At 39.6% G+C, this 21,242-nt stretch overlaps 1 protein-coding gene across 1 annotated transcript in view; it reads right to left on the bottom strand.

Moving 5' to 3' along the window:
• STK3 (serine/threonine kinase 3) overlaps positions 1–21,242 on the bottom strand; it is a 126,777-nt gene extending 105,535 nt beyond the window's left edge. Inside the window, exons 1-4 of the mRNA XM_066178052.1 lie at positions 21,075–21,242; positions 14,154–14,234; positions 13,575–13,703; positions 11,524–11,638 (exon numbers count right to left, since the gene is read on the bottom strand). Of these exons, the coding sequence (XP_066034149.1) occupies positions 11,524–11,638; positions 13,575–13,703; positions 14,154–14,234; positions 21,075–21,097 (348 nt within the window). The 5' untranslated portion in view covers positions 21,098–21,242. The remainder of the gene's footprint in view (positions 1–11,523; positions 11,639–13,574; positions 13,704–14,153; positions 14,235–21,074) is intronic.

Below are 21,242 nucleotides of genomic sequence, written 5' to 3'. Positions count from 1 at the left end.
ATAAAGCTCATGGGGAATTTTATTTTAATGTATGCAAATAACTGAAGGGGACGTGCAAAGAGGATGAAGTCAGTGGTGCCCAGTGACAGGAAAAGAGGCAATAGACACACTCTAAAACACAGGAGGTTCCCTCTAAACAGCAGGAAACTTTTTACTGTGAGTGTGACTAGGCACCGGAACAGGTTACCCAGGGAAGTTGTGGAGTCTGTTGGAAACCATGCAGAAATGGCCCTGGGCAGCCAGCTCTAGATGGCCTTTCTTTAGCAGGCTGGTTGGGCCATATGACCTCCAGAGGTCCTTTCCAACATCAACCATTCAATGATTCTGTATTAGTATCATTTACAACTCCATAAAACAAAATTAGGTGCATTTTACACCAATTTGAAATCATGGGTGGTCTCCTTTAGCTAACTTGCCTATATTTCTGTATTTAAATCTTGAATATCACCTCAAAATAAACGAATTTCAAAATGTATCACTATTAAGGAATACATAAGTTAACTGTCTGAGCAAAAGCCAAGTGTGTGTTCCTAAGGAGGTAAAACCACTAGCTTTAGTTCTTGACAAGTTAGCGGCTGAGGTCCCCGCTGACTGAAAGGTAGGCAGTGTTAGTTCACAAAAAGGGCATGAGGCAATCTATGTATCTGTTAGTCTAACCTCAGTTTCTACAAAACTAATGGAGAGCAACATACTAGGTACTGCTGAAAGGCTTCAAAAGAACAATGAAGGCACTGTCAACATGGGTTCACAAAGGCGAAGTCCTGTTTAATTTGACACCTTACTATGATAAGGTCACCTGGCACTCTCTTCATTTCAGCAAATAAAAAGTGGTGGATACTGGTTTTCAGTTAAGTAAGGCTTATGACACTATTCCTCACAGCGTCACTCTGTGAGATGAGCGGACACACAGTGGGGGCTGAAGGCAGGGCCCAAAGGCTTATAATGAACGGGGCTATATCTGGCTGGTGACCTGTCACCAGTGATGTATGCTCAATTCTAGGGCCAGTTCTGTTCACTAATTTTATCAATAATCTAGCTTTATCAGGAAGCTTCTAATCCTTCACTATCAAAACCACACACAGATTATATATTAAAAAGAATGAGAATGATAAAGGTGAACAACTCTACAGCCTACATAAGATACATTAGAAATGAAGCCAATCTTAAAAATCAAAATCTGGAGCAAAGCAACAAATTCTAGTGTTCCACATCTAGTAGGACACTATAATAGACATCTAACATCTAAATGTGGATGCCACACACAAGGGAGACTGAGGGCTGTGTTTATCCAGTCCATCTCACACCACCTAATCCATGCAGCTGTTGGGACAATTCATCCACAGGTTCTCCTGCACACAGCCATTCTCCTTCCTGAGGCCCTTCGAAAGGGGTCTGGGTCAGCTGAATTGTTTTAAGTCCATTCCCAGCTGTTCTTTTAACACTAATACACGCACATTAAGTCTGATGCTTCCAGGAAGTCTCAGATTACTGCATCTAAACACTCTGATTAGGTTGAACACATTGGGTAGGTCCACTTTCATGGCAAATAAAGGAGCCATTCTTCCATCAGAAGCTATGAAGCTCAAACATTTCACATCCTATCATCATCACACACCTCTCCTGTTCTTCATTTACACAAAGACAAGGCTAGACTAACAAAAAAAACTGAGATGCAGGTGAGATGGGCAAATAATCAGGAGAGAAGAGATGACAGTTCCCAGAATACCCTTCCCATTTGTAATATTTGACATCTAACTTAGGAATTAAGGTAGAAATCTACAGCCACAAAAAGAATTGTTAAAGTTACAGCTCTAGCCTGAAGCCAAGAATCTTAGATTCCAGTTCCCACCAGCTGTTACTAACTACACTGTCCTGAAACTGCTTTCCTTGAGCCTCCCTTTCAAGGCAACTACATTTCAGACTTCCTCTTTTAAGCAGATCTGTATGCTATGTGTAAAGGCAGCGCCCTTCAAATAAAATCACACCCTTTGTCTTGAAGTAAAGTACCAAATCATGACATTACTAATAACAACATGGTTTGGTGCGAGACTTTCAGATAGTCTCGACTTAATCCTGTATTTAAGGAGACACCTCAATATTACAGTAATGGACAGAGTAAGAACTCAGTACCATAAGACCCAAGCTGCACATAAAAACATACAGAAAATACGCTGCAGTAAATGTAATTAGAAATAAACCCTGTACAGGTGATGATCAGTGTTAGTATTTTTTAAGGCTTGTTTTTCAGTACATAATCCCAGTAATATAACTTTCATAATATTTCTTGAATATAATATGCAAGAGACCACATCTTTTCTTTAAATTAGCACTTTTGTACTTGGTAATTAAAGACAGTCCTAACACATCAGTCTTCTATGTGTAGTTCGAAAATTACCATAGCCTAGCAACAGCATAAAATTGTCTAAAACATATCTAGTGGCTCATAGGAAAAACTATCTCAGGAAATCTCAGGTTCCCATTCTTAACATTAGCTAACATTAATACACAGACACATGCAGATCAAGAACTGATCAGAATATGGAACTCAGACTCCTCAGCCCTCTATTACCAAGTTACAGCTTCCTATAAGGTATCTATGAAGTACTGAGCCAGATGTTGAGCACAACGTTAGAAGTAAAGCAGAAAAGTACAGAACCTCTTTAGCACTGTACTAAGCACAGCTTTTAACTATGATTCAGTAGTACATGCATTGATATGTCTACACACAGCTGTGATTAGCACCAATGTAGTTAGTTTGGTTGTGCAAAGCCCTCCTCTGACAAGAATAAAGTGAAGAACTGCACTGGAGCCCTTACCACAGGTCTGGTAAAACAATACAACTGTATGCCTTTCTAACAAGAAGCATTATCTGAGTTGGCACTGTGTAAAACCAACTTTACCACTGTACAGAACACATTTGCAAATAGATCACCTGGCTCACAAACTACACATCTGCTCATACCATCCCCACTGGTTCTGACAGCATCACCAAGAGAGACCTTGGACAATCTCATAAGCCAACAAAGAGCTGGCTGAGCATAAAGGACAACCTCCTAGAAGTATGAAACCAGTCTTTCCTGGCATACAAGGTAAGTAAACACAGCAGGAGGCCATCTTGAACAAACTAAGAAGTCCTAACTGAGCTAAAGTGCATAAAATAAGGCATGCAAAGAGCAGAAACAGATTACTAAAGATAAAGAAGCACTGCCTGGATAGAAAGAGTTGAATTACAAAAGCCAAGAATAGGGTAGACTTGAATCTGGGCAGCAAAACAGAGGACAGTAAGAAGATTTATTGGTCTAGATGCAGAAGAAGAAAGAAAGAAAATTAAAAATAAACACAAGAAAGGTTTTGTGTTGAGTGGACAATCCATTGACAAACCATGGAGAAATCTCCCAAACACATTCCTTGAATCAGTCTTTTGTAGGGTTTCTCTGGCCCTCAGTTGTCTCTGCCTAGTAGCAAAATGGAACAAGTTAGGAATTACTCTAGTAAATTGGACAAATACAGGTCCATAGGAACTGATAAAATACATCCAAAGGTGCCAAGGAGCTGGCTAATGTCAACTCAAGGCTCCCGCTTACCAGCTTTAAAAGGTTACAGCAATCAGGGTGTCCCTTACAATACCATCATCTTCAAAACGGGCAAGAAGAACAGGAGGAACGGCAGGTTGATCAGCTCATACTCAGGCCCCAGGATATTATGGGGTGAATCCACAGAGAAGCTAATTTTTAGACACACGAACAGGTGTCTAAAAAGGTGACTAGAAACAGCCAGTGTAAGTTGACCAGAAGGAAATCATGCTAAATTAACCTCAGCATTTTCCTAGAAGGATGAAGAGAAAGCTGAGGAGGTGATTTCATCTGACTTTACCAAGGCTGTTGGCAGTCTCCAATACATGTTTTTAACTAAATCTGAGGAATCCTGGAGAAGATGTAGAGGAGCAAGCGGCTGGACTGCCAGGCTCAGCAGTGGTTCAAAATGTAACCAAGAGCCAGCTACAAGCAGTGATCTCAGAGATTGATCATAGCATGAATACTCCCAACATCTTGATGAACAAGCTGAACCATGAGCAAGAACACATCCCATTGTGGTTTGTGGATGACATGAAACAGGGTGGAAACAGTCAATACATTAAAACACAGGGCAGGGCTGCCATGTAGAGGGATCTCAACAAGCTGGAAGAATTAGCTTGACAACAAATACAGTAGTTCAACGGCAGAGGCCCACAGCAGGAGAGAAGGACCCCATCCCATGAGCAGTATGGACTGAGAATCAATGTGGCAGGGAATGTTCCAGCAGGAAAGATTCAGGGTGGCTTCAGAACACAAGCTGAACATCAGCCAGCAACAACAGCAATACTTCCTAACCATAGACTGGCCTTCATTAGGAAAGAACAGTCAGGTCAAGTAAATATTCCCCTCCATTTAGCCCTTGTGAAGCCAAATCTGGAACACTGTGCCCAGTTCCAAGCTGCTATAAAAGAAAGGCTGCCAAATCGGAGAGCCCAGCTAGACCTGAACTAGAGGGACTAGAACAAACCAAAACAATCCTCATTGAGCATACAAGAAGAAATAAAAGCTCACAGGGCTGGAGAAAGAGACTTCTGAGTCTCACACTTTTCAGATTGTTAAAACTGATCTGATCAAGGTCCTAAACACTAACTTTCCTACCTTGGAAAAGTAGATTCCCCTAGCTGACTTCCAGAGGTCCCTTTCAAATTAAAATTATCACTAACTCCAAATCAGTGGCACGCTGTTCACCTCCCTCCTTACCACCTCTAAAATAAATACCCAAATTCAAAACAGTAGCCTTTCTTTTATCTGTAGTTTTTCTACATTTCCTCCACTTCCTCACCACAGTAATATATAGCAATAAACCCATCAAAAATTTTAAAAGATTTTTTTTCATTGTAAAATAAAATATATGTGGAAGACCGTAATGGAACTTGGCTTAACTCCTTGAATGGAGACAAATTTTACTGCCCAGATTATAAGAGAGGTTGACTCAAACTGGAAATACATTAAAAATTCAGCTGATATTTCTGGCTCTGCAAGGCAAACAATGATGGGGTTCTTTTGAGGGGAAAGAGCACCGTGGGAAGGCAATAAGGTAAACTTCCACCTTTTATAATAACAGGAGTAAGATTTTGTGTGTTTTGTGATGCAAGCTGTATACAGGGTACCACTGGACGACTGACCTGATTAAAATCACATAAACAGCTACCTTTTATTGCAAGATTTTATTACAAATTTCTTCATATTCTATGTTTACATGGTCATTTTATTGTTTGAACAACTTAAACTGGCACTAATTGAAAATTACTTACAAGAAGGAAAAAAAAACCCTGCTGTTTGCACTGAGTAACTCTAACAATTTTTTATTCAAAAAAATCATTAGCAGCTCAGTTTGAAAAATGAGTAATTGACTTCAAACCATAGATGCAACTTCTCCTATTCTCCCAAAAATTCCATAGATTTGTTTTCTGAAACATGGGTGAGAAGGCAAAGGGCATCTGTTAACTGTGCAACTAGCCAGTTTGTTCAGATTAAAAAAAAAAAAGTGAAAATCCTATCTCCTCCCCAATATATTATAGTCTCTCTCAACTTTTAGCACTGACCTGGCTGCAGAGAGATCAGTAGCAAACAGAAACACTGCGAAACCCAGCAAATACAGCCATTAGCACTGAAGTAGTATTTTGTAAGCTTTCTTCCAAGAAGTACACTTTTTAAACAGAAAGTAAGTGAATTATATGATACTGAGCCTTTTAGTATTACACAGCTAGTTTTAAGACTGCCCACTAAATGAACTCCAACGTTTTTTGCACTTGTAGAAAACTACAGAAATCATCCAGGCATCAAATTCTTCTTAGAAATGACTTCTAGATATTCATGGCACAAGTTAACAACAGTATTTCTTTTAATGGAAACAGAAAGGTCATGTAAACTTTGGGGAGCGATAATTCTGTCTTCAGAGCAATTTTTATAGTATTTTACAAACAAACACTGGATTTCAGAGGATGTATAATTTAATAGCATATTATTCCTCACTGAGTGAGCATGATCTGCTAACACTGTAGAAAAAGGGGGAAGAGAGGACAGTTAGTGTATCCCAAAGCACATTTACCAGAGGAAGCTGCATGGCCAATCTTTGTTTTAAAATTTCCCCACTTCTGAATACTTTTGGTCAATTGCATCTGCATGTAATATACACATAGTTATTTTGGAAATGGATGAATACCAGTGTAGCTCGAACTTCCTTTTCTTTTATAAAAATTAACCAACACATAATATGCATTTTATTTCTGGCATACAACGATTTTTCAGCTCAGGGAAAAGAAGTAATTTTCATGAGCAAATTTCCAAATGAATCCAGTTTAATGCAAGGTTGAAAGAAAGGTCTATCATTCTGAAAGTCAGACAGTACAATCATTTTTAAGGAACTTACAATGCTACCCTAAAGAACTAAGGAAAAATAATTCCCAGCATTTATGTAACAGTCAATCATTCAGAGCCATAGTAAGGATTTTATTAGACAAGCACTGAATAATGCCAGCACTGCACTGCAGAAGCTAGTATAAGCTAACATATTTGTAAGGCTAAATACAGAGTAAGGTAACCAGGACATTTGTGATCAAGTTCTTTCCTCCTTTTCCTCAGGCTGGCTGCAGACAAAAGTAATTTAAGAATGTTGGCCTAAAGATCAGTGTCTGAATAGCAACACAGCTGATCAGCTCATTGAGTCAATTCATCACCTGGAAGACCCACTGACAGAACTTGGTCAGCAGCATAGCCAGGATGGACCGGTCCGTGGACACCAAGATCAGATAAGCAAGTGAGGCAGTGCAGAAGGAATTTCAATCTTTGTGTACGGACTGTCTGGGTATTAATTAACCCATGTGGGCTCAACTGAGGAAGTTATACTGTGATAGACACTACTCAAAAATGCAAGAGGTACTAGGCACTAGATGGCTATTTACAGCTAATAATCACACATACATTAGTGAAGCAAAGGCCTATAAATTGGAACCATTTTAACTGTGAAATTTCTGAGAAACATGAGTGCTTAAAGCTGCAAAACAACATCCTTATGAGCAAAAATGCCTTTAGCCCTGGTAACAAAAGATTTACCCTGGATCCCCATGGTGACACACAGAGCAAGCAAATCCAATAGGACATTTAAATACAGCATCCAGAGATTTGGATACACTATTCACTTGAGTTAGTGGAGCTTAAACACATGGAAAAAAGTAATTAACTAAGAAAACGTGGCAGAAACTAATCATTAAGAGTACACGAGGCACTATATAAGTAACTGATAAACTGGCATGTAAAGGAAATAATTTTAGATACAAAATGCACCATCTCTGGGCCCAATTGTACAGTACCTGCAGAACTATCCACTCCAACACTTGTTACTTACAGTACTGACCCAAATAAAACAGGTTTGTCTGATAATCCTACAACATAGGCACTACCTGGTACGTTTCAGCCAATTGAATTTGGTCCCCAAAGAGTCAGGATCAGAATGACTCAGTTAACCAAGAACAGTGGATGAGCAAATGCATCCTTAACTATCATTAGAGAGGCAAGGCTGGTTGTGTGTAAATATTCTCCCTTATGTTAGGAGCAGCCAGTAAGCCTTAGAGTGTTGCTTTACCCAGTAATTATCTCATTCTATTGACACTGAAAGTCAGACTCGTACATTCTCTTCCTTCCCTTTCCACACTGCTCATTCCTCGCGTCAGACCAAGCCACTGTGCTGCCACAGTAAGCCCAGAGTTAGCTCATCAGGGGGTGGGGGGGGACAGAACAGAGAGGAAGTTCTCCCATCATATCATCAAGGTTATCGAAGATCACCCTGCAGGCACAGACAATCAGGCACAGACAATCACAGCATCTGAGGCATGGAAAAGGCAGGAGGAACACATCACTCAGGTTGGAGAACACAGTACCCTTCCTGCCAGCAACCCACAGTCTGAACATATAAGATACGCGTACCTCCCAAACCAGTCTCTGAGAAAAGTAGACAAAACTAGATCTAAGCTTTGTTGCCCAGGACTGATGAACGCCACACCCCAGAGATGAGCTAACCTGCACCATGAAGGTGCTGAAGTGCTGCTGATCTGCCTGGCACAGAAGACTCCGGGCAGAATTGCAGGGGTCCATTTAACTTCAAATTAGTGGCTTAGTCCTCTTGGACAAGAACCTGCTCTTGCCAAGCTGAGAACTTCTTCGTATGAATAGGCTCCAAACAGTCACTAAAAATTACCCTAACTTTGGATTCTGTTTCCCTTGGTTTTGGTCCATTAGAACAGTGGAACAAAGCCCGGTGCTGTTCACTTTCTAGACAAATAATTTTTCAAAAAGTAGGGAAACCGCAAAAAACAGAAAAAGATGATCAATAAATTCGCAGTTTTAGAGACAAGCAACAAGGGCAAATACATATTAATGTTTCCCCCCCAAACAGGAGGAGAAATCCACCTTTTCCTATGACTTAACTTAATGATCATAGAATGATTTAGGTTGGAAGAGACCTTTAAGATCAAGTCCAAATGATAATCCTAACGGTCACTGCAGTAAAGGGCTCTTACTTCAGCTTTCTCTTTCTCAATTTCTCTTCCTTAAATATGAAGAAGCAGGAAATAAACTTTTCCTTGGCCCAGCCACAGTCTTCATTTGATAATTTAGGAAAGCTACAGAATACATAACTATGTGTCTAATATTATTCAGGAAATATTCTGTCTAAATAAGAAAAAACTTTCTCCTTGTTTGCAAACGAAGATATTTATTTTCTTCTTACAAAACCATTTCTTATTTCCATTTAAGGAATGAATGAAAAACAAAATGTAAAGTCATCAACAGAATGCTCAAGTACTTTAAGCAGCCTCATTCCAGTAATAGTCACAATTCATACACAGTCTTCCCTTCATACACAGTCTGAGTGATCAGGCCACTGTTCCACAAAGAGCAAGAGAATTCAAACATGTCCAAAGCAACTTCCAAATCTTCCAAAACTTGCAAGACAGAGGCATAGCAAGGGAGAAATGGAGAAGTTTGCTTTGCTGATTTTTTTGTTACAGGCACTAGAACACTCCCTATTCTACAACAGAATGAAAATTCTGTGCAGCCTGGTATCCTGCCTGAATATAAGTACATGCCAAGTAAACTGTGATAGTTGTCTGCTTCACCATCCCAGAGATCTGAAGCATGTGGAGTTCCTGCTCCAGTCATTACCCATTTGAGTGCAGTCACAGTCATTTTTTCCAGGTCTTATTTAGTCGCCTTTTGAAAATCAATTCTCAACATCTACAAGAACTTCTATAATTATACAGTGACCCTCATCATTGTGTGCAAAGAAAAATTTTTGCTTTGCATCTACCATCACAAGTGATCTCTTGTCTTGTAATAAACAGTAAGATACCCTTATCTTACTTTCTTGGTGCTACACATGGTTTTCAAAACCTTTGATCATGTGTCTCCCTCCAGCTACCTCTTCTCATCACAGAAATACCCAAATGCATCTGATATCTGCTTCTAGAGAAGTAGTCTTTACTTCTGATCACCCTTGTTACCTTCATTAACTTCCATAGTTCTGCTACATCCTTGGTACCACTGTAATCTCTGACAACCACTTTATTCATTCAAGTATTTCTAATAGTTTAGCTGAAGTGCTCATGAGCCTGAGTATAAAGACTTGGCCTTCCCAACCAAGCCAAATGTATTTCTTCACATTTATTTGTGCCTATTCTCTCAGTACCACAAAGCCTTTCAAGTTTTTCCCAGTTTCAACCACTGAAATACAACTTCTCTCACCAGTACTTCTACACTCTTCTGAAACAAGATAGCACAGACCCATATAGTAGGGCAAAAATGACCATCTACACCCTCTTTTTTATATTTAAAACAATTACCAACCTATGACAGAACTTCCCATTTGCTCCATATTGCAGCTATATTTGCTTGAAGAGCCTCTGGTGTGGAAGTCTGTCCATAAACATCAGCACATCCAACCAACTTTACAACAGCCAGCATTAATTGTATCCTTACCAACTCCTTTAGAGAACTCTACTAAGCCATGCATTCCATGACTTGCCTTTACAAAAGCTTTATCATTGGTATCTATGTATTTAGTGATTATTCTGCTTCTTAAAATAGAATTCATGCTATTTAATCATATTGACCTTAACCACAAACAGTAGTAGAAGAGGTAGTTTGTCTGATCAACAGTATTGGAGCATTTGCTTCAAGACTCAAATATCCCTACCCCTCAAATCTTTAATGTAGCTACTATGTCAGTGTCCTACAAAAAATATAAGAAAAACGAGATAGCCTCATTTTATGTAAGTACACACATATTCATATGCACACCTTTTTTAAAATAAAAATTCAAGCATTTTCTATCAATGCACAAACAAGTTTGATCCTTTTTCTTTTTTCTAAATTCTGTTTTAAATGGATTATGGTTTGTTTTGTTTTTTAAAATTCTGGATTAGCTTGTGCCATTTCTTACTGGAGCTACTGATCCTTGGATAATATACAACAGCAAGAACACCAATTTTAAAGATTGCAGATTCCAGCAACCTCACATTGGTTTTGGCTTTCCCCCAGCCATGATACAGCAGCCCTGATACAAGCCACGTTTTCCAAAGGGGATCCCTTTAGTCTCGACATCACCTCCACTTCCTAATAAACCTGATTCCATTTTCCTTTATATCTTGTTTTCTAGGCCTAAACATTGATTCTCTCTCATTTACTTTCCCCCTCTGCTCCCAAGTAAGGTGCAAGGAACATTTCAGGGACTGTTTACAAAATGTGAAGCCCAGCCAGTAGCATCACCTCAGAGAATGTGCAGGTGGAAAGACCACCTCATGTTACAGCCCATTACTGAAAACAATGGACTCAAAAGAATTCGAGGTTGTTTGACATCTACAGCAAAACACTTCTCAGAGAAGCTGCTTCTTAATTAGAACTAACAAAATCTGCTTCCTACAGGCTTCCTCTGTTTAACTGCTGTTATAAGTCCATTAAGACACTTCCACACAACCTTCATTTTGGTTCCCTCTCACATTCCTTACTTGGACCTCTTCCCCTTCTCATTCCTTGAGTAATGCCAGTTACTCCTCACGCACCCTAATTAGTGAGTGAGAGCAAGACAAGTTTACTCCTGTTCCCAAACTATGCAGCTACTAAGTGGCTGCTGACAGACTGAGAGATGGAAGGGGTAAGGGAAAGAAGTCACAGTTTTGCCTGCTACAAAGCAGTAATTTTCAAGAAATTCCCAAGATCTTCATATTTCAAAATGCATTTGCGTTTTGCAAATCACTCTGGTTATCACTCCACAGAGGAATGCACAGTCAGCAACTGCATGAGCTTGTTCCCTGGGAACCAAGGCACAGATAGGCCCCTTGGCATCAGCCAAGATCTTGCCTTGTAACTCCAGCTTTTATTCTGGCTTCCATTCTTAATTCACAAGTTGATTTTAAGAACTGCTACGTATATTAAAAAAAAAACACCAACTCACCGTTTTATTACGCAGTCTAATTATGTCTGAAACAGAGCCAGCTCCACAATATTCCATAACAATCCACAGATCTGTGTTCTTAAAGTAGCTGCCATAGTACTTGACAACATAAGGACTAGATGGAAAAAAAAAAGTTAAGATAAATAGAATTCTTAGTAGAAGAAAAAAAGAAAATCACCAGCACACCTGTTGTTATAAACTACTGGTTGACACAGCTAAAGAGCAAGTGCAACCAAATACATTTTAAATCTGTAATTAGCTTAACCAATGCCTTTTTTAAGTAAATTATGATTACTTAATGAAATTATAAAGGCACTAATATGTTTGTAAGTTCTCAGCAATCTTCAAATACAGGCATTGTTTTCCCAAACATCAGTCATCTGATAAAAAGGGGTTTTTTTCCCCTCCACTAAGGCCTCTCTTGAATGTTTCTCTTCTTAAAAAGACTGCCTTGTTTTCTTCTCTCCAGAGCAAAATAACTCACCCATGTTTTCCCTGTTTTGCAAGAATGAACTTATTTCAAGCACAGAGCTAGACTTTCATATCAAAGAGAATCTAGTGCTGATTTGAAGCCTTCTGAATTTGCAAATGCTTTTCATACTGAAGTGTCTTATGTGAAGTGAAAGTATTGTCATAAACAGAACATATTGCTTTGTTACTCATCAGTTTGTCACTTGATATAATGCTTCCTTGGAGTCACTTGCAAAAGAAAGGCAGAAACAGATGTGGTAAACATAAAAAAGATCATCCTTCATAAGTTATTAGACAGTGTATTTATGGAAATAAAAGACTGAAGGTTTGGGGTGGGGTTCTTTGCAGGAAATTAAACAAGGAGGCTATGGTTTGATTGGCATCTCTCTCCCACAAAGTCAGGAAGTGAGACACTGAGATTTCAGACAGTGGTTTCTCATCAGGACACCTACATCATGGGATGGAATCAAACACCATTTTGTTTTGGAGCAAGGAACTGTATTTTAGGATCAGCATTTCTGGGAGCAACATTCTTCATACAGATAACTGATACTAGAAGAAGAGAGGACCTATGGTTGCCTCCTGCCACATGATACTATCTTTACAAAAAGAAAGGTCAACACTACCAAAAAACTTTCATTTAAGAGCAATTGTAAGCACTGAATGAATTTGCCTTTTCAGAAGGAAAGGTGGGTCAGCCTCCTCCTAACTAGTCCAAATATCTGCCATTTACAAACATGACACATTGATCTTGCTCCTTATAAATTCATGAAGAGAGGAAGGCTGTATTACTTCTAAAGAAAACCCACTGATTTTTGTGGCCATCTCTTACCAGATCTATACTAGGCCAGTATTCCCAGCAACAATTGGGTACTATTATCAATCAGGACAAGATGATCTTTTCAAAGCATTGAGTGTTGTACAATCTCAAAACACTGTTCACATTTGCTTAAAGACTGACATTAATAAATCTGATTTTGAAGTTGCAGCCCAAAACTCCATAGACAACAGAAAATGCAAAGTAATTTTTGCATCCTTGCATCAAGGCTTCCACATCTACAAGACCTGCAGTCATAAGATATGTGAATAAGTGTAAGGTCACAATCCACCAGCACTTCTACAAGATCGTTCACTTTTGCAGGGATGTTCCTGGAGTAAAAAGGCAGCTAAGAGAATACTCTTCTGGAAGTTAACTCCAAGCCATTCATCTTCTGCTAGAAACATCTTTATCAGTCTTCTGAAACAGGTAACTCAGAATTTCAGAAATCCTAAGACATTTAAAGGAAACAGTAACCTTTGACCTTAACAGTGCAAGTAAAGTGAAACAAGCACAGAGAATTCTAAGCACAGGCCAATATTTATTCTTTCAACAGTTTTTGTTTTGTACACTATTTGTACTTCCTTCAATCCAAACCAAGGAGAGGAGGAGATCCACAAAGTGGTTCTTCAATTAAGAAGTCTGTGTCGGACAATTCACTTCCCATGAAAAAGTTTGCAGCTGCTTATATTTCAGCTATTTTCACAAGTACAAATACATTTTCATTTAGACTCTTAAAAGGGAAGAGAAATGTCATACCTACCTGTCACATTGCTGCATTATAGAGATTTCTTTAATTATTTCTTGAAGATCTGACTCCACAGGGACCTGTTTAATTGCTACAACTTGTCCGGATTCTTTGTGTATTGCTTTAAACACGCTACCATAAGACCTAAAAATAAGAGACAATTTTTTTAAAGAACAAGACAAACTGCTCCTGATTTCCATTATGCACAAAAAAGTCATAGAAGCCATATGCTCATGCAGATGTTTGAGCATTTTTCAGGCTGCAAAAAGATCAGTTCTACCAGGACCTCAGGAAAGACAGAAGAATGCTCTGTCAAAACCAAAAAAACCTTTGTCAAGATTTCAAGTTTCTAATTCCATTACAGGTGCAAGTACATTTGCTGTGTTAACAAACAACAGACATCAAAAATGCATAAATATATAAGGGAAAGTGTGGAAATCTACTGATGCATGCATTTGCTTTAGTAGTAAAACTTATCTACAGAGGCATTCCTTAGGACATTCACAGTCACTCTCTCTGTAACATAATATTCCAACGTATGTTTTATGTGTTGTTTCCCTCTGATCCTATGCCCCTGTGACTAGCTGTACTTACCCTTCACCAAGCTTCTCCAGAACATCAAAGACTTCTTCAGGCTGCTTAGTTAAACTATCTTCACTCAGCTTTTTCAGTTTGCTAAAAGAAAGACAAAAGTTATTTCTTAGTTTGGGGGAGAAAGAACTCAAGCAAATTTTCACCCAAGCAAGCAGAGAGAATAAATTATTACAAAGAAAAATATATTCCAATGAAAATAAAATACTTAATGTACAGCAACAAAATTTCAGTCAACTATCACATAGGATGAATAAAGCTATGACAATTATTGTCATTATCACTTTCCCATTAATGTTTGCTCAATTCAAACCAGCATGGGACCAATTCACTCTTCAAATCACTTCCCTTGCTGAAGCAGAAACAGACAAAGAGTACAGGACAGTTCACCTTCCCTCAAAAAACAGTCAGCATGCAAGCACATGCCCCTTAATGCTTAGAGGATGTCACGTTGTTCTCTATTTATAAACCAATCCTTCACCCACATGAAGTACTCAGTTCCTAAATTGTACCCCTCACCAGCCAGTGAATGACATCACTAAAAGCAGAATTCTGAAGTCCAGATGATTCTGGGACCATATGGCAGCACTTCCCAGATAGCAGCAGCAGGCTGAAATTCCAAAAGCTGAGGACTGTAAGAGCTGTTGGGGCAGCTTCTCTTGCATCTTTGTAAATGCACACAGGGACAGGATGCAACAAAACCTCTAATTACAGAACACCACCATATTTTGCCTTTGGTTCTCTCTCACACAGTCTCAAATCACTCAGTAACACCCTATGATTTCTTCCAGCACTTTCAACTTCCTTTTACCACCATTTGTTATCCTTTACAAGCAGTCCTAGCCTTTCCCTGGTCTCAAGCATTCCCAGCTACCCAGGCCCCCAGACTCCTGGCAAATCTCAAAACACAACTTGGCTGCAAGCTTGCACCAGACCTAACACTGAACACAGCACAGGAAAATATAACCACACACACATTGCAGCAGGGACAGGTGGCTGCAACATGTAAATCCTTCACTGGAAAGTTATAGGGAATTTTGCTGCAAGACTGAAGTAACAAGTTGACTCTACATGACAGCCAAGGGTACTAGTAAAGTAGAAGATGAGCTGAAGAATAGCTGGTGCTGTAGTGTTAAATACAGACAATGTATTCCATATGCAGGAGGAGCAAAAGAGGAAGAAAAAAAAAAGAAAAGGAAACTTTGAAGAACAACAGATCATTGAGAACTTATGGAAAGTAAGTTATCCCACAACACTTTCTAGAAACAAATACAAAATAGGGCAAGGAAGGAAGGCATGGACAGAAAAGACTGACAAATCTTAACGGTGGAAGAAAAGTGATCTGAAAAAAAACCCCTTCATATTAGGAGATGCAGTTCTATGATATACAAAACTGATAAAAATTGAAGTGACTGAGCAGTGAGGGAACTCATGAGTCAAAACAGACTTGTAACTGCCAACCATCTAAGTAAAAGCAAAGAATTGAAAGTAACTGTAAAAGCACACAAGTCACATGGATTGGTGTTAAAGAAGGGAAGCAAGGCAAGAAGGCACAAAGGTGCACACATTTATACATCAAAGAACTATTTCACAAATGTAGCAATTACATGAATACAAAAAGCATCCACAATCAGTAAGGAAAAGTGCATTAACTACAATAAAGACCATGCAGTTTGCTACAGCAAACAGTCAAGAAGCAGGAAAGTCACGTGTGTGTTTAGGGAAAATAAAAATCTTCACAGCAAAGGAAAGGCATAACTCATGAACATGGAGAAAAATGGCAAAAAAAATCAAATGAAAACAGCTAAAAAATGTCTGCAAAACTGGCCTACAAGAACAAAATCCTTTTTGCTTTTTCACTCTCTCTGCTGGTTAGACACTAGTAAGCAGAAAGACAGAACTTATACCTTGCAGAAAAGCACATATTTCATTACTGAACAAGCATATGTTGAGACAAATCAAAGGAAAAAATACTTTGCAGGTAAGTACTGAAGTAATAAATCATTCATTCTGCTTCTTCGTTCCAAATATTTTTCCTCACTGAACAGATTATATGCAGCCTTAAAGGCAGCATCCCATTCTTGCCACCAAAAAACACCATGCACAGCATGTTTATAATGTAAGCAGAGCCCGGAAAAATAAACGGCATAACCTTTAGCTGAGTCTCTCAGTCAAAGAGCTGCGTAACAAAAGATGTACTGAACGGAAAAGCAGAGGGACTGAACTTCTTAGTAACAGCAAGAAAAGAGAAAACATACAGTACCCCTGACTGGAGAGGCCCACAAAGAGAACACTTCCACCTGCTCATTGAAAGAGTAACACCTGCTAAAATGTGAAAGAAGGAAAAACAAAAAAATCCATACCAAAAGGGTCCCAACAGCACCATTAATGCCAAGGCATTGTGAATGCTTGAGAAGAGTTAGTGGAACAATCACAAACAGCCATAAACTGACCAAAACCAATGTCGTTGTCAAATTACAGATTATCTGGAGTACTTGAGAAGCAACCAGGAGATCAAAGAAATAAGCATTGCGTAGTTTTAAAATTATTTTCGTATTACCCAACTCTCATAAACATGTTATGAGACCAAATCACACTTAATCCTAAGGCAGCTTAATACAAAACCTATTTGCTGTAAGAAAGGCACATCAGCCTCAGGAATGGCATCACTAAATACCCTGCTCCAAACATCTCCCACTCCTTCACACTGTGACAGTGCAGAAGCTGGGTCCGTGTTCTAGTGACAGCACCAATACCACAATTCTCTGAACCACAGAAAAATCCCAGTGACTAAGACATTCTAATGATTTCTGTTTCTAGAAGTTTAAATAGAATATTCAGCCCTTGAACTACAGAGCATCACGAGATACACCCTCAAGGGCTGCAGTAAAGAAAGGCATTTATGAAAACTCCATGAGAAATGAGGAAGAAGGCAGTGACTGGTGTAACTGGCTAGAAAGCACCAAGCAGTTACAAAAGACTAGAGACATCTTTTGTTGGTTAAAAGCAAGCAACAATCTTGGGACAGAGAAACACATCTAAAACTTCAGCTTCAGCTCTTAATGGCAGGGAGTAGGGGACAAGGCAAAGAGGGGGCAGGAGGGAAAAATGAAGAGACAAAGGGCACAAGAACAACAGGAGAGAAAGATTGAATGTGTCTCATTCCTCTCTCCCTCATTCATCCTCCACTTTCATAACACAAGCATTTAAAGCAGAACAAATCAATCAGTAAAACAAGGCACTGCTTTACTCTGGCCAAAGGATACAAGTGCCATATGTATGTGTTTACATATATATCATATATACATATGTATCACCATATATGAGGAAGTCCAACAGAGATGAAGAAACATTCAGTATAAAATCTGGGCGGAAAGTCATTCCAAGTTTGTTTGTTTGGGGGGTTTTTTTGTTTGTTTGTTTTGTTTTTTCTCTAGAGTCTAAACTATCAGGTAGTGATTACGAGCTACTTTAGAGGTCTTCCAGAAGGGAAGCTGTTCCTTAAACCAGAAGGACTAACTAAAGTATACTTCTGGGAAAGACCTGTCAAAAGGATTTTCTTGTTCCAAGAAGCTTTGACTTTCCACATGACATCTGGTCTCAACAAGAAAAATACATCCTAGCAAATAATGATACTTTTATAAATCCAGTTCATAAGAGAAATCATTAATTCCTAGTCTGACCAGGATTTTATTTGCTAGAGTGCATTAGCAAAATTCTAGAAAAGGAAAAGCTAGAAAATGTAAGAGGCACCCAATCCCAGCAAAAAGATCAGAAGAATTTGAACTATACCATGAAAGAGCAAGAGATTTCCTCCCCAAAAATGTGGGGGAAAAAAAAAAAACCCAGAATATGAGTATAGGATCCTATAGTGAGTATATATAGATTTTACAAAATACACTGGTGATGTGTTAAAGACGAAGGGGTAAAAAAAATCCCTGAAAGTTCAAAAATAAAAATGAAGCTGGAATAAAGAGTGGAAAGCCATCAATAACTGTCACGAGTTACAAAAAACTGGACAGCCTCCCCAGGAAACATGAATATATGTGGTTTATTGTGCAGAAGAACCAGCACATTGAAACATTTAAAAAGAGTGGCTGGGATCGATTACACTGATATATTAAAAGAGAAGGTAGTAGGAGAAATCCCTGCAGTCATCTGAAGTGGGGGTGGCACGTGGAAGCCCCAAGACATTTCCTCTGCCTCACAGCACTTGCACAAGTAGGAGCAAGAAGAAACTTTACACCACCATACTCACACTCAGTGCTCTATCAGTAAAGCCCAAATATTTCTGTCCCATCATTCTCAGGAGGAGCTTGACAATAGCCAACACGTCCATTGACACAAACATTAAAAAACACACTCGTTTTACAAACAGTTCCTATTCTAAGAACAAGTTCTTCCTCTTGCCACAAAACCTGAAGACTTGTGTTTTTCAGTGAAGTTACACTGGAGTTTAAAGAAAGGACTGGAAAACCTTCATCAACACTTCCCGTGGTTGTTAAGCAACCTTTCATTTGGGCAAGATTAAAAACTACGTACTTGAGAAAATTCTGTCAATAACTGTTTTGTTTTTCCCTCGCAGACAACCTGTATTCGCACATGTGAGCTTGCCAAGGATACAGAAAAAGCACAGTGACAACAAAGGAAAATTACAACAGTGAGAGGCAAATTTTGTAACTATTTCAAGAGCAAATCTCCTTTCTAGTGAGAGAAAAATCTATAAAGCACATCTAAAGTACAGTTAGAGATTCAGATGCAAGAAAACACTGTGTCAACTACTGCACAAACTGTTCAGCAGAAGACCAGAACATCTACTCTAAATAATTTTTAAAGTAAAAAATATCCTGAAAAGGACTCTCCCTTAAAAGTCTTGTGTTACTGTTGCAATACATTAGTCAAAGAACAAAAGTGAATTATTTTGACAGCACCTCCATTGAAAAGTCACTTGGGCATCAGCATTGCTATTTTCTGAAGGTCTGTATTCCAGATTTATACATCAGACAATTGCAGTGTGTGTTTCTCTACAAGGGAGTGGAGAAAAAAGTGGCCTGGACCTCTAAGGCAACACTGGGATTCCAGGACATCCATGCAGCTTTTTAGGGCACATATGAAATTCCTGCTGCCTCTAAATGGATGTCTTGCACCACAGGCATGATGCCAACAGATCCCTCTCAGGAACTGCTCCTGTGGACAACAGGCATCAAAGCAAAGGATTTGCTTAGCCAGGTAACCATGGTCCATTTCAAACCAACACTGCATCCAAAGACAGCAACAAAAATTCAGCCCACAAAAAATCATCTGCACTTCTTCTGGACTTGCAGAAAAAGAGGGTGGCCTAGAACAGTTGGGAATACCAACAATCTGGAAACTGTACAAAACTACCAATAAAGGAGATATTATGCATGAAAAATTTACTTCAAATCTTAAGAAATAACCTGAGTTAATATCTTATGAAAAACTGAGTTCAAATTTTCTCTTCCACTAAAGAAAAAAATCTGAATTCTCATCACAAACTTCCAGAAATAAGCTTCAAAAAACACGTGAAATATAAAAACATGTCACAGTTTAGACATTTCCACATCTAGTTCTTTCTGCCCTAATCCAAAGATTTAAACACCTTTTAGTTTCCTTTAGGCCAGACATACACCTCCAGCTAGGCAATAAAGCTACAGCAAATGCCACATCCCCCTGAAATCTTCTGGCAGGTTATGCCAACTTCACAGTTTGATTTTCAGTCCTGTGATACCATCAGATGCCAAGGTTTCCACTGCTGCTGGTGACACCGATTACTCCTCAGCCACCTCCATTTCTCTTCCTAAAGTTTTGCTGGTGCCTGTCTTAGTTCCTTCATTTAAGCTATGCAGCACTGTCAGCCTGAAAGGGCAATGTAGGCTTGCCCCTCCTTACCCTATTGCCCGCTAAAACCACCCTAGAGGGCAACTACAAACCAATTCTTTTTCAAAGTTTTCCTCCGTAGGTAACGTCACTTGATGTGTTATTGGAGGAGAAGTCATCAGATGTTCAGTACTACATTCTTCTCAAGTCCTATCATCCCACAGGAAACTGCTTTTAAAGAATTTTTAAGGTTCTAAATGGAGAATGTAGAGGTTTTGAAGATGAATGTGAAAACTCACCTAATAAATTTTATCACAAATTTTTATGCTGTGTAGTCCCTAGATTTTTCATTATCAAGAAGCAAAAGTAAAATTAGTGCCCAAAGACAGTAAATATACATGTGAACCATGTAACTATATTCTGTACACCACACAACTACAGCCCATGTATTGTACAACTACACCCAAGAAAGGCTTGTTCCATCTGAATTATACGATTAAAATCAACACAAAGCAAAGTTATTTTATGCACTAACAAGTCAAATGATACATGACTTTTTAAATCGTGCATAGTAATTAACATGACCCGAGAGCCTACATATTTGAGAAAATACATCTACTGTGGGAATATTCTCGGGGTTTGCCTCTTCCCACTCCCTGATTTGCAATTGCAACTATGCAACGCCCACCCCCACAAGCATCCAGCCCTCCAGCAGCAGAGCACAAGGACACTTTCCAACCAGAAAAGAAAAACTACTCGTGTGTGCTCCTGCCACAGACCTGGAGTGAGAGACCCCCAGGCCAGAGAGGACTCAGCTCGGCGACCAAGTTTCCCTCACTTCATATGAAATACTTTCTTCAAGCAGCCCCCAAGCGTTCGTCTCCATCGGGGCATTTACTCGAGGCTGTATTTCGCGGCATCCACCCTACAGAAGACCCTTCCCCACGTGACAGAGCCCTCCGGCCGCTAAGCACGGCTCAGCACCGTCCCTGCCCCACTGCCCTCTCACAGACCCCGGGACCGAGGCCTCACCCCGACCGTGCAGCGCTCCCGGGCGGGGAAGGGGCCGCCGGGGAGGGTCGTTACCTCTTGGGCGCCGCCTGCTCCATGCCGTCACCGTCGCGGCCCCTCGGGGCCGCTGACCGACCCCCGGGCCCCGCCGGACGCGCGCAGACTTCCGAGCGACCTCACCGCCCAGCGACACGGAACCCACGGCCTCACACGGCCACGCTCCGGCTGCCGCCACTACCGCTA

This window comes from Chamaea fasciata, unplaced genomic scaffold, assembly GCF_029207755.1.
Source record: "Chamaea fasciata isolate MVZ Bird 193981 ecotype frontalis unplaced genomic scaffold, bChaFas1.0.hap1 SCAF_1, whole genome shotgun sequence".
Taxonomy (NCBI): domain Eukaryota; kingdom Metazoa; phylum Chordata; class Aves; order Passeriformes; family Sylviidae; genus Chamaea; species Chamaea fasciata.
The sequence above is the reverse complement of the archived record's forward strand: the minus strand, read 5'-3'. Positions and strand labels throughout refer to the sequence as shown.